Genomic DNA, 12,780 nt, shown 5'->3' with positions numbered 1-12,780 from the left:
CTATTTTTATCAGACTGGTTTATGTCATAATTACACAAAACAACTGAATTCTAAGTAGCATCAGGGCTATGCTGTAGAAAACTTGCTTAATAAAAACTAAAAGAATTTGGTAACTGTTGATTTCAAGTATGCTGAAGAGTCCAAAAGCATAGTGTGGTGGTGGAGCGGCGAGCACCAAACTTGTCAATACAGGACTTGGGTTCATGTCCTGACTCTGCCACTTATAATCTCAGGTAATAGTCTGGGTGGCTCTGAATTGCTCAGATTTATCCAGTAAAGCCTCGTGAAGCCACCATGTGGATCCAGGCAGATCTTAATGCCCCATGTTTTGTCGCTGAGGAGTGGGAGAATTGGCCCTCGTTGCTGCGTTTTTGCTGTATTTCCACTTTACACAGTCTGGCCCAGCTGGACTGTTCAGTATCATGGGAACAGTCCTGCCTTGAGTGTTGCCATTTCTACAGCTGTGCTTCTAGAATCTTCCCTGCTGAGAAAACGCTCTACTGTCTTCTCAGCCTGTTTGAATTCTAGCCCCCATCCAGGGACAGATCAAATACCCCCCTGCCCAGCAAGGTCTTCTCTGACCATCCCAGATCGAACTGATGGTCCCTCTGAGCTCCGAGGTGGAGGGAGAACCACTGCTCATGCCATCGACCAGGCCCTTCAGTAGCTTCATCTCTGAACGTCCTGCTGCTTGGGAGCACAGGCTCTTGTCAAGACACACCTGGGCTTCAGTCTTGGCTCTGCCATTTCCCAAATTCATGCCCTTAGGCAGCTGACCTCACCCTTCTGTACTTTAGTGACCTCTGCAAAATGAGATCATCTCTGCCTCACAGGGTCATTGTAAAGATTAAATAAAATGTCCTAAAAGCTGTGAAGTGCCAAGTAAACATAAGGGATATTTTAAATATAAAAATCATTAGAAATCAAGGTTAAATGGAAAAATGTTCATGAAATACTGTTGTAATAGGAGAGTTAAGCTGTAGGTGAATTAAGAAAGATCACTGTGTGTGTGTGTGTGTTCACAAACACATGATAAAAGGAATAGGAAGATATATTTCAAAACGTTACTGTGGATGATGGTTAGCTCTTGGTGACGGGTTAATTGTTGGTTTTTCTTTTCTATATATTGCATTTTTAAGAGTGGAATGTCATAGATATAAAACTAAAAAAATATTACTTTTAGAAAAGGAAAGATCAAGGCCTGATGATAATACTTGGTTATGTATACTGTACCATACTTCAGAAGGAGTGTAAAGCAGCATACAATATAATATAGCAAGGTAAAAATGGAATATAAAGCAATGATACAAAGGACAAAATAAAAAAAAACAAAGGACAAAATGAGAGTGGGGAAGATAGTCTGTAGTGACACTGTTAAACACTTATGATTGCTGTCTTGTATTTTTTATTTTTTAAATTTCTTTTGGCTGCACAGGGTGGCTTGTGGGATCTCAGTTCCCTGACCAGGGATTGAACCTGATCCCCTTGCAGTGCAAGTGAGGAGTCTTAGCCACTGGACCACCAAAGAAGTCCCCTGTCTGTATTTTTATTAAGTGATTTCTTTGTTTTTAAAAAAAAGCATCCTGGGATGTCTCTTAGTCATGAGTTTAATAGATAAGACAAACTTTGTAAAAGAAAGGCAACATTTTATAGCACAATTAATGATATTAAAATGATACATAGAAGAATTTCTTGCTAGTTTTCAGTGTATTCAAGATTCTGATTATTTTATTCTGGGCACAATAAACAGCCAGTCCCAAGAAAGAATGGCTGCTATTATCTGTATTATGTTATTCTTGTATGGTTAGTTGCAAGTTACAAACATAACGTATTTGGTTAGCATTCCTTTGCTTATCTGTTTTATAATAAGTTGAATGGACAGGCAAATGAGTGAAGAAACAGCCCAAACTGGATCTGAAGTTCTTGCCTTGACCCTGTCATTAAGAAGCTGTGACTTGACCATCTGTAGTTTAGTAAGATTATAGCTTCATTTGTTTAGAAATGTACATTTCCTTTGAGCCTTCCACTTGACAATATTTATAATATGTTAGATGACCTATGTTTTAAAATGTTCATCTTAGACTTGTGTGATATTAACATAATTTAAATGTCTTTTTCACAGAGAGACCTCTCTCCCCCAAGGCTGTCAAAGGATTTGAAGCGACTCCACTTACCAAGAATTATTATACTGTGGTGAGTATTCAGATGATGAACAAAAATTTTCTTGACTCTATATGGAGAACCACTGAAGTGTCGAGGCAACACCAATGGAAGACTGGAGAAAGTTGCATTGCAAGGGTCTAATGTCAGCTTCATTATAATGGAACTCTTCTACTTGTAGGTTTCTTATAGATGTCTAGAAGTTTTAAATCCACTGTACTGGGTAATTCAAGGGTAGCACAAAGATTCAGAGCAAGGCCTTTTAAAGTGCAACAAAAGAGAAATTGGCTGATATGTGGACATTATGGGGAAATTCAGCAGTTAGAGCTCGCCTTACAGATAAGATAGGAGGTGAATTCCCAAGTTCCTTTAATGCAGTAAAGTTTACATGATTGCAGAGTGTGATTTTATTTTAGGATCAATCAATCTGCTATGATATCCTTGGAAATATTATCAACCTTGTTCTTGAGGTGAGCCCAAAGAAAAGACTGCCCTTTAGCACAGAGGGAGGAATGAAATGGCTCTGGCTTGAACACAGATATGTCAAAATATATAAGCTATAAATAGGGCATGTGCAATACTCAACATAAGTTCCTGTTTGAAAAAGAAATTGTATAATTTCCCTTAATCTACTCTGTTTTCCTCCATGTCTTCTTTCCAGACTTGGCCCAGTCACTAATGAAAAGGTCAAGTCCTCATAACCTCGAAGTCTCCCTGTTCGGTAGCCTTGTCATCTTCTGCATCACAGCTGAAATATAGTTTCACTTTTCACCTAATGTTCTATGTGTGTTTTTGCTGCCGACTCCTTTCATCGTGTGCATGGATAAACAGTCTTTATTTTATTTTTTGGCCATACTGCGTGGCTTGTGGGAGCTTAGTTCCCAGACCAGGGATGGAACCCATGCCCCCCTGAGGTGGAAGTGCAGAGTCCTAACCACTGGACCGGCAGGGGAGTCCCTCAAGAGTTTTTAAATCTCTCTATACATTTGGTTTCCAAAAATGAAATATCATTCTTCAGTGAGTTTGCTTCATAATGATAACATGAACAGTAGTTAGTATAAAAAATCAGGTAGGAACTTCATAGGTAGCATGGACAGTAATCATAGGGGATAATTTTGTCACTACTTTCCTTTTACATTTCTGAGGTTAAAATATATCACCCAGCAGAGCTAGGCTCCCTTCTCTCTTCATCCCTGATCACTTTTTTTTTTTCTAAACTGGTAATGTTTTGATGCATTTCCTACACATATATAGCTATATATCATTATGTAGTTGTAATCATGCTATCTACACAATTTGTGTTGTGAGTTGTCACTCAAGGTTATCATATTTTCAATTTTTTATTTGCCTTGTATTTTTTTCCTTCTAGTTTTATTGAGAAAAAATTGACATGCAACACTGTAAATTTAAGGTGTACAGCATAATGATTTGACTTACATACATCATGAAATGATGACCCCAGTAAGTCATTGAATATCCATGATCTCACAGAGTTACCAAATCAAAGAAATAGAAAAAAATGTGTTTTCCTTGTGACAAGAACTCTTAGGATATGATCTTAACAACAGTCATAAAGAGCATATAGCAGTGTCAATTATATTTATCATGTTGTACTTTATATCCCTAGTACTTATAACTGTGAGTTTGTACCTTTTGACCACCTTCACACAATTCCCCGCCACCTCTGGTCCTGACCATTTCTTTTAGCTTCCAGGTGAACCCCAATGATTAAATTTTTATTGGAAGGGTGCAGTCAAATGGTGAATGAAAGTGTTATAATAGTTGCTTCTCCCTGCTGGTCTGGAGCATACAATCACTCTGCTTTGACTCTCTCTCTGCCTCTGCTGAGTCTATCAATTTAAATGTTGTTGGGATTATCCAAGGCAGACTAACCTCTGTGATTCTTATGGGCATTATATAAATCCTATCTATACTATATACCAACTCAAGATGTACTGCAGTTTCTATCACCCACCTCCTGTTGGAGTCCATGTACCTTATTTCCACTTCTCGCTGTTATAAACAATTCTGCAGTGAACATCCTGTGTGTAACTTTGACAAAGTGTGTAATGATCTGTCATGTGGAGTCCTAGAAGTTAAATTGTTGAGCCAAAAAAATATATATATATTTAAATTTTTTCTCAAACCAAACTTAATTTAAAAAAACTCAAAAGGTCTTGGGGAGCCCATGATGGCCTGAGAAGGAACTGTAGAGCCTTAGTATGAATATTGCTGGATTATTGAGACCAGTTGGACTTACTATTGTAATTAGATATGCAGGTGAAGGGATTTGGGCTAGTTGTTGGTGTTTTTTAAAAATCTACGTTTTTGCGTATTTGGGCAAATTTTTAGCAGCAACAAATTAAAAATATGTTCTGCGTGTTCTGATCGCCCTCACAATCTGTGTTGAATACCTGAGTACTCACCCACAGTATTTGGAGATCTGTTCACCCATATGTAAGGTGTCCCCATCTCATCTCACATTAGCTCTTCTTCCTAAGAGTCATTAATTGTAGATGTTTTCCATTGCTAGTTCTATAAGAGCACTAGTGTCTGATTTTTACTTCATTTTTTTAAAAACAGGAAGAATTTTTTATTATATTAATAATGATTAAAAAATCAGACAGTGCAGGAAAAGTATAAAGAAGAAAATAAATATCACCTGTAATTCCACCACTCAGAGATGATCATCATTAACATCTTGCTGAATCTGATGCCAAACTTTCTTTGATGTGTGGGTGTGTGTATACATATATACATATACATAGCCTGTTTAAATATAAATATATCTATAAATAAAACAGGAACTATGTCTTCTTCATTATTTCTCCTTCATGGAGATTTTTTTGTTCTCATACCCTGACGATACTGTCTGTGATCAGACATGTTCTTATGCTCTTGCATTCAGCGAGTCCTCGCTAGTCTAAATGCTTTCTTTATTTTGGTCTTGTGTATTAGGGTTCTCCAGAGAGACAGAACCAATAGATACATATAGAGAGATTTACTGTAAGGAATTGGCTTGTGTGATTATGGAGGCTGAGAAGTCCCATGATCTGCCATGTGTAAGCTGAAAACCCAGGACAGGTGGTGGTGTAGTTCAGTCTGAGTCTAAAGGCCTGAGAACCAGGAGAGCTAAGGGTGTAAATTCCAGTCCTCAGGCAGAAGATGTTCCAGCTCAAGCAGTGAGGTACAAAGAGAGCCAATTCTCCCTTCCTTCACCTGTTTGTTCTATTCAGGCCAACAGATTGGATGATGCACATTGGGGAGGGCAATCTGCTTTACTCAGGCTATTGGTTCAAAGTTCACCTGGAAACACTCTCACAGACATGCCCAGAAATATTATTTAATCTGGGCATCTCATGACCCAGTCAAATTGACACATAAAATTAACTGTCACATCCTGTAAGCCTGGGCAGGATAGAGACCTCTTGGAATTTGCAGGTCTGCACACATTCTGTCCCCTTTTTCAAGTTTCCAAGGGATTATCAGCTGATCTCAGACCTATTCAAGCCTCAGTTTGCTTCTGGTGGCACGTCAGTTCTGAAATGTTTAGAAGTTCTCCAGTATGATCAAAGTGACATAGGGAGCCCGACTCAGACTTACATCTGCCATGAGGCATGTTTAATGTGTCTAACTGAGGCTTGGCCTCTCCTAGCCAGTTGTTTTGAAAGGGAGTTTAGCATCCTTTAGGGACATGGCAGCCTAGAGGAGATTTTTGCTGCTCCTGACTTTGGTTCCTTCATTGTCCTAAAAATTCACTGTCATTTGTTAAACGTCTCTCACCATTGAACAAAAGCATATCGTTTTCTATGAGTTATTTTTCTAATAAGCTTCTGCTCAGTGACTCTCTTTGCCTATTGTAAGTTGATGTTATGTGCCAGGAGGGATTAAAAATAAAGAAGAACAATAGCAACAAAAGATAATAGTGACTATGTGAGGTGATGGATGTGTTAATTAGCTTGATTGTGGTGATCGTTTCACAATACGTGCATACATCAAAAAGTCAAGTAAGATATCTTGAATATATATAATTTTTATTTGTCAATTAGATTGCAATAAAATTGAAAAAAAAGAAAAGAAAGAGGAAACTATGTAGCTTAGTTGTCAGGCTTCATTTGCATGCAGCGCTTAGGTCTTGGCATCCATGGTCTCACTGGGAAGACAGGACCGACGTGGTGTAAGCCACATGGCAGGCAATGATGTCAAGTGACAAACTGTCCTAAGATGAGTTGCTCCAGATGTGGCTGGGGAATCTTTTGCATTTGAAAGCCCCCAGGGAGACCATTAAAACTGTAGATATCTGGGATCCACATCTGGCTTGTTACATCAGAATCTTTGGCCATAGGTCCTAGTAAACAGCATTTTTAAACAGTTCCCTCAGCTGCCTTCTCTCCATTCCTCACAGGTGATTCTGATACTCACTAAACTAAAATTCAAAAATCAATAAAGGAAAATATCGGATTTCCTAGGTCTATCAGTGGTAAATTTAGAAAGATGGTAACGATAACCCTATATACAAGACAGAAAAAGAGACACAGATGTATAGAACAGACTTTGAACTCTATGGGAGAAGGCGAGGGTGGGATGATCTGAGAGAGCAGCATTGAAACATGTACATTATCAAGTGTGAAACAGATCGCCAGTCCAGGTGGGATGCATGAGACAAGTGCTCAGGGCTGGTGCACTGGGATGACCCAGAGGGATGGGATGGGGAGGGAGGTGGAAGGGGGGTTCAGGATGGGGAACACATGTAAATCCATGGCTGGTTCATGTCAATGTATGGCAAAAACTGCTACAATATTGTAAAGTAATTAGCCTCCAACTAATAAAAATAATTGGGAAAAAAGGAAAAAAAAAAAAAAAAAGAATCTGTCTGCCAGTGCAGGAGGTACAGGAGACGCGAGTTTGATCTGTGGGTCGCGAAGATGCCCTGAAGAAGGGAATGGCAACCCACTCCCATATTCTTGCCTGGACAATTCAATGGACAGAGGAGCCTGGCGGGTTATAGTCCATGGGGTCGCAGAGAGTCAGACATGAATTAGCGACTAAACAACAACAGCAACAGGAAAAGGTTGAATGGCAGAGAGGACTGAAGACATGTTAGGACTTAGATAAGCAGAGAAGAGGAGTCAGGCAGGAAGAACCATGTGAGCATATTCATCCCAGCAAGAATGTGCGTGCCTGCAACCTGTCCCTGCAGAAGGGACTGCATTCTCTTCCATTCCCATCAAAATGCCTCTCAGAGGGTGAAATTTCTTATTTATTGCAACAAGTGCATCCCACTATAAGAATGTGGTCCTTTGTGCTGCCACAAATAGGCCAGGCTCACAGTAATCCTGATACAAGCACCCCTCAAAGATATTGCAGGTTTGATTCCATGAGTGCTCAGTCACTCAGTCGTGTCTGACTCTTTGCAACCCCATGGACTGTAGCCCGCCAGGCTCCTCTATCCATAGGATTTCTCAGGCAAGAATACTGGAGTGGGTTGCTATTCCCTTCTCCAGGGGGTCTTCCCGACCCAGGGATCGAACTCATGTCTCTTGAGTCTCTTGCTTTGGCAGGCAGATTCTTTACCACTAGAGCCACCTGGGAAGGCCCATTTGATTCCAGAGCATTGCAAGAAACTGAGTTACATGAGTTGTTTGGTTTCCCAGTGCATGTGAGAGTTATGTTTCCACTTTATTTTTCTTTTAAGTCCTATCTGATTTTTAAATTTTAATTAAAAAAAATTTGAACACATGTAAATCCATGGCTGATTCATGTCAATGTATGGCAAAAACCAACCACTACAATATTGTGAAATAATTAGGCTCCAACTAATAAAAATGAATGAAAAAAATTTTTTTTTACCATGCTGCACAGCATTTAGAATCTTAGTTCCCCAACCAGGGATCAAACCCGTGCCTCCTGCAGTGGAAGCGTGAAGTCTTAACCACTGGACCTCCAGGGAAGTCCCTGTTTATGCTTTACTGTCATCTCTTAGGTGTGCAATGGCATTATGTCTTAAAAAGCAATGTACAGAAGACCCAGAGGAATCGGGTGGAGAGGGAGATGGGAGGGGGGATCGGGATGGGGAATAAGTGTAAATCTATGGCTGATTCATATCAGTGTATGACAAAACCCACTGAAATGTTGTGAAGTAATTAGCCTCCAACTAATAAAAAAAAAAATAAAATAAAAAAAAAAGCAATGTACACGCCTTAATTAACAAATATTTTATTGCTAAGCCTTCAGTGAGTTGTAATCTTTCTGCAGTAGTCATATCAAAAATCACTGATCACACAATGAATGTAATAATAATGATAAAATGTAGACTCGAGAGAGTTACCAAAAGTGACACAGAGACCCGAAGTGAGCAAATGCTGTTGGAAAAACGGCGCCAGTAGACTTGCTTGATTCAGGGCTGCCATACACCTTCCATTTGTGAAAAAACATGATGTCCGCAAAGTGAAATGAAGCAAAGTGCAATAACACGAGGTTTGCCTGTACTAAACTCTGGAAGTTGCCTCTGTCTGCAGCTGTGTATCTGTAGAGATATTCCCCTACAGCCAAATAGGCAAATATAATAAGTAAGGGCCAGTATTGTTTATTTTTTCTAACTTTCTTCTACTTTATTGTAATGTATGGCAGATGCCTAACCAGTCTGTCTTCAGTGCCTCCATTTGGTAGGAAAGGTGAGAAGATTTTTTCCTCTACCTTTCTAGTGCTTATCTACCCTTCTTAAAAAAAATTTATATTTTAGAGCAGTTTTAGCTTCATGGCAAAATTGATCAAAAGGGAGAGATGTCTTGTATACCCCTGCCCCCACACATGCTTAGCCTCCCCCACTATCAACATGTCCCATCAGAGTGGTATGTTTGTGACAACTGATGAACCTACATCGACACATCAGTAGCACCAAAGTCCAGAGTTGACATTGCCATTACTCCTGATGTTGGACATTCTAGGGGTTTGGACAAATGTATAATGACATCTGTCTATCTTTAGAGTGTTGTTCAGGGTAATTTCACTGCCCTAAAATACTTCTATGCATTCTCTCTTTTTTAAAACCACTAATCTAAACTACCTTACCCATCTATCCATTTATTCCTTTCCCGTATGCCCTATTCTTTTTTGCCTTCTTATTTCCTGTTTGACTCATCCATCCACGTCTTCCACCTGAAGTCGGGGAGATGATGAGAGTTTTCAGAGTCCAACTCTGTTTTGCCGAGTCTGTCAATTACAGGGCATGGTGCTGCTTGTTGTGTGAAAACCAAGGACTTGGAGAAGTGAAACTGACCACTGCACTTGAATGTAACCAGGTGGCTTTTCTGTCATATAAGCCAAATATGGTATAAATACAATAATGGATTGCCCTTTCCTGCTTCATAGTAGTTTACCAACACAAACTCATTTTTTTTTAGGCATCATAATTATCTCAGAATTCCTAGAACACAGTGGTTTGGCTTAGATTTAAGTTTTCCTAGGGCCATTATAGTTTTCCTTTATCATGGGACATATCTCTATATTCAGCCTTTGTTTCTGCATTTTAGCCCCTTAAAATAATTTTCTCAGACTTATATATTCGTTCCCTTTGGAAAACAGAGTTATAAAAATGAATTCAAAAAAAAATAATAAAATAAAAATGAATTCACTCTAAAGCCTTTCCAGGAAATGGAGGAAATATATTTTACTGGAAAATCAATAGCCTAGGATGTAGGTTCAAAAGGCCTCTACCTCTTTTTCTATGGCTTCTAACCATCTGTTTTATTCTGAATTTAGTCAAAGGTTAATTGAGCAAAAGGATACTCCATTGTCCTTGTGAAGAAGGAGTCAGGGAAGCAAAGGCAATGTCTGGACAGTCTATTTTAGTATTTGAGTGGATTTCATCTCAATCAGATTGTACTGCTCTGAAGCTGGTTGGCCTGCCAAACTCCCTGCCTTCTGACTCACCACTGAGGCCTTCTGTTTGGGAACACATAGCCTTCTCTGTCTGCTTCCCTTTTTAATCCTTTTACAGTAGATGCCCTGTGGCCTGAAAAATAAAGAACCAGTCTCCGAAGTTCATCAGTTGGTCTTTTGAGATGGAGGAAAGCAATAAAAGTCCAAGTGAATTTGGGAAAGAATCTTAGGCATCCACCGTGATGAGCATTTCTACTAATCACACCACAGCAAGGGCAATACTGTTTAGTACATCATCATTCAAACACATTTTGCATTATTTAATGAAGGACTCATTAATCACCTTTGTCAATCTAGCTTGTAAAATCAGCATTCAGCCACTCTCAAAACTTGCAACAGTATGAGTTTAGTATATGTTTCTGTTCAGCTTTCCAGAACTCAGTCAAAGGCAGTAAGGGGTGTCTGCCTTCCTACTTCTGTTTGTCCCGTACGAGTGATTGCAGCGCAGATGGAACCCTTGGACAGCGTGCTGCTTCACTTAGCACACTCCAATAAACCCATTGGAGCAGGGCAGTTGGCACCTTTCTTGCAAAATCTTAGTCCTTTCTCTTAAGGGAACTCGAGATGATTGCATTTTAAAGGAAGTTGAAATTATAAAACTGTTTCAACAGGGAGAGGGAGGTTGAATTATAGCAACCATGGAGTTAAAGTAGTGATGTTTAGTTGTCTTAAAAAATCACACTTTATGATGTAAATAATGTCTTTGAAATTTCTAATTTAAAAATTCCCTCAGGTAATGATTGTGTTTTGTTTTCTTTTTGGCTTTGTTTTTCTTTTTTTTTAAGGGACATTATAATCTGGGTAGTATGACAGTTTCAGACAATGGTGCTTGAAAGTAAGGTTGAGGATTTGAGACAGTATATTACCAGACATGGTCTCTTCAGATAAATGTGAACAAAGGAAGTGATAAACTGACTTCATTCTCTCCTGGATATAAGTGGGAAGCCAGGCCACCAACCTCTTTATCTTTCAATATGAATACTGTAGACAAATAAATATTCCTAAAAAGGAAATCTGTATGAATTTTACCTCTTAATAACTGTGGCCCTGTTGAATTCTAGTGCAGCTCTTTCCATTTCTAAGAATAAAAAAATGAATCCTAGTGCTGAGTGTGAGTAAAAGTGATTATTTAACACACTGCAGTGAACAACAGCTCAGCTGGGTAGAGAGGTGTAAGGATGGACAAATTGAGTTTGGAAGGATATTCTACTGGATAAGGACTTGAACTCAAAGAAAAAACAGAAAAATTTCCATTAACAGATGAGAAATTTGTCCTTTGACTTTAAGATAACAGCTATAATGATATATAATTCACATACCACAAAAGTAACCACTTTAAAGTGTACAATTCACTGATTTTTAGTAAACTAACAGAGTTGTGTGATGATCACCACCATCTTATTTTATAACACTTTCATCACCTCAATAAAAAACCCTGTACCCATTAGTACTCACACTCTCCAGCCCTTAACAAGCACTAATCTACTTTCCGTCTCTGTAGATTTTCCTTATTCTGGATGTTTCATATAGATTGAATCATACAATCTTTGTTCTTTTGTGTCTGGCTTCTTCCTTAGCATAACATTTTCAAGGTTCACCCACATTGTAGAATGTCTTAGTAACTCATTGCTTTTTTTGACTGATTAATCTTCCATTGTATGGATATAACAGGTTTTGTTCATCCAACTATCACCTGATGGACCTTTGGGTTATTATTTATAATGCTGTTGTGAAAATTGATGTGCAAATATTTCAGTTCAGTTCAGTTCAGTCTCTCAGTTGTGTCCGACTCTTTGCGACCCCATGAACCACAGCACGCCAGGCCCCCCTGTCTGTCACCAACTCCCGGAGTCCACCCAAACCCATGTCCATCGAGTCAATGATGCCATCCAACCATCTAGTCTTCTGTTGTCCCCTTCTCCTCCTGCCCTCAATCTTTCCCAGCATCAGGGTCTTTTCAAATGAGTCAGCTCTTTGCATCAGGTGGCCAAAGTATTGGAGTTTCAGCTTCAGCATCAGTCCTTCCAATGAACACCCAGGACTGATCTCCTTTAGAATTGACTGGTTGGATCTCCTTTCAGTCCAAGGGACTCTCAAGAGTCTTCTCCAACACCACAGTTCAAAAGCATCAATTCTTCGGAGCTCAGCTTTCTTCACAGTCCAACTCTCACATCCATACATGACCACTGGAAAAACCATAGCCTTGACTAGATGGACCTTTGTTGGCAAAGTAACGTCTCTGCTTTTTAATATGCTGTCTACGTTGGTCATAACTTTCCTTCCAAGGAGTAAGCGTCTTTTAATTTCATGGCTGCAGTCACCATCTGCAAATGATTTTGGAGCCCAGAAAAATAAAGTCAGCCACTGTTTCCACTCTTTTCCCATCTATTTGCCATGAAGTGATGGGACCAGATGCCATGATCTTAGTTTTCTGAATGCTGAGCTTTAAGCCAACTTTTAAACTCTCCTCTTTCACTTTCATCAAGAGGCTCTTTAGTTCTTCTTCACTTTCTGCCATAAGGGTGGTATCATCTGTATATCTGATGTTATTGATATTTCTCCCGGCAATCTTGATTCCAGCTTCTGCTTCCTCCAGCCCAGCATTTCTCATGATGTACTCTGCATATAAGTTAAATAAGCAGAGTGACAATATACAGCCTTGACGTACTCCTTTTCCTA

At 39.2% G+C, this 12,780-nt stretch overlaps 1 protein-coding gene across 7 annotated transcripts in view; it reads left to right on the top strand.

Annotated features, from left to right (window-relative positions):
* The window catches only part of ARHGEF6 (Rac/Cdc42 guanine nucleotide exchange factor 6), a 116,183-nt gene that overhangs the window by 44,598 nt on the left and 58,805 nt on the right, over nucleotides 1-12,780 (top strand). For all 7 annotated transcript variants that reach the window (XM_043897862.1, XM_043897861.1, XM_043897860.1 and 4 more), the window contains one exon: nucleotides 2,123-2,193. In XM_043897862.1, the coding sequence (XP_043753797.1) occupies nucleotides 2,123-2,193 (71 nt within the window). The remainder of the gene's footprint in view (nucleotides 1-2,122; nucleotides 2,194-12,780) is intronic.

Source organism: Cervus elaphus, chromosome X, assembly GCF_910594005.1.
Source record: "Cervus elaphus chromosome X, mCerEla1.1, whole genome shotgun sequence".
In the NCBI taxonomy this organism is placed as follows: Eukaryota; Metazoa; Chordata; class Mammalia; order Artiodactyla; family Cervidae; genus Cervus; species Cervus elaphus.
This window is presented reverse-complemented; position numbering and strand designations above follow the sequence as displayed.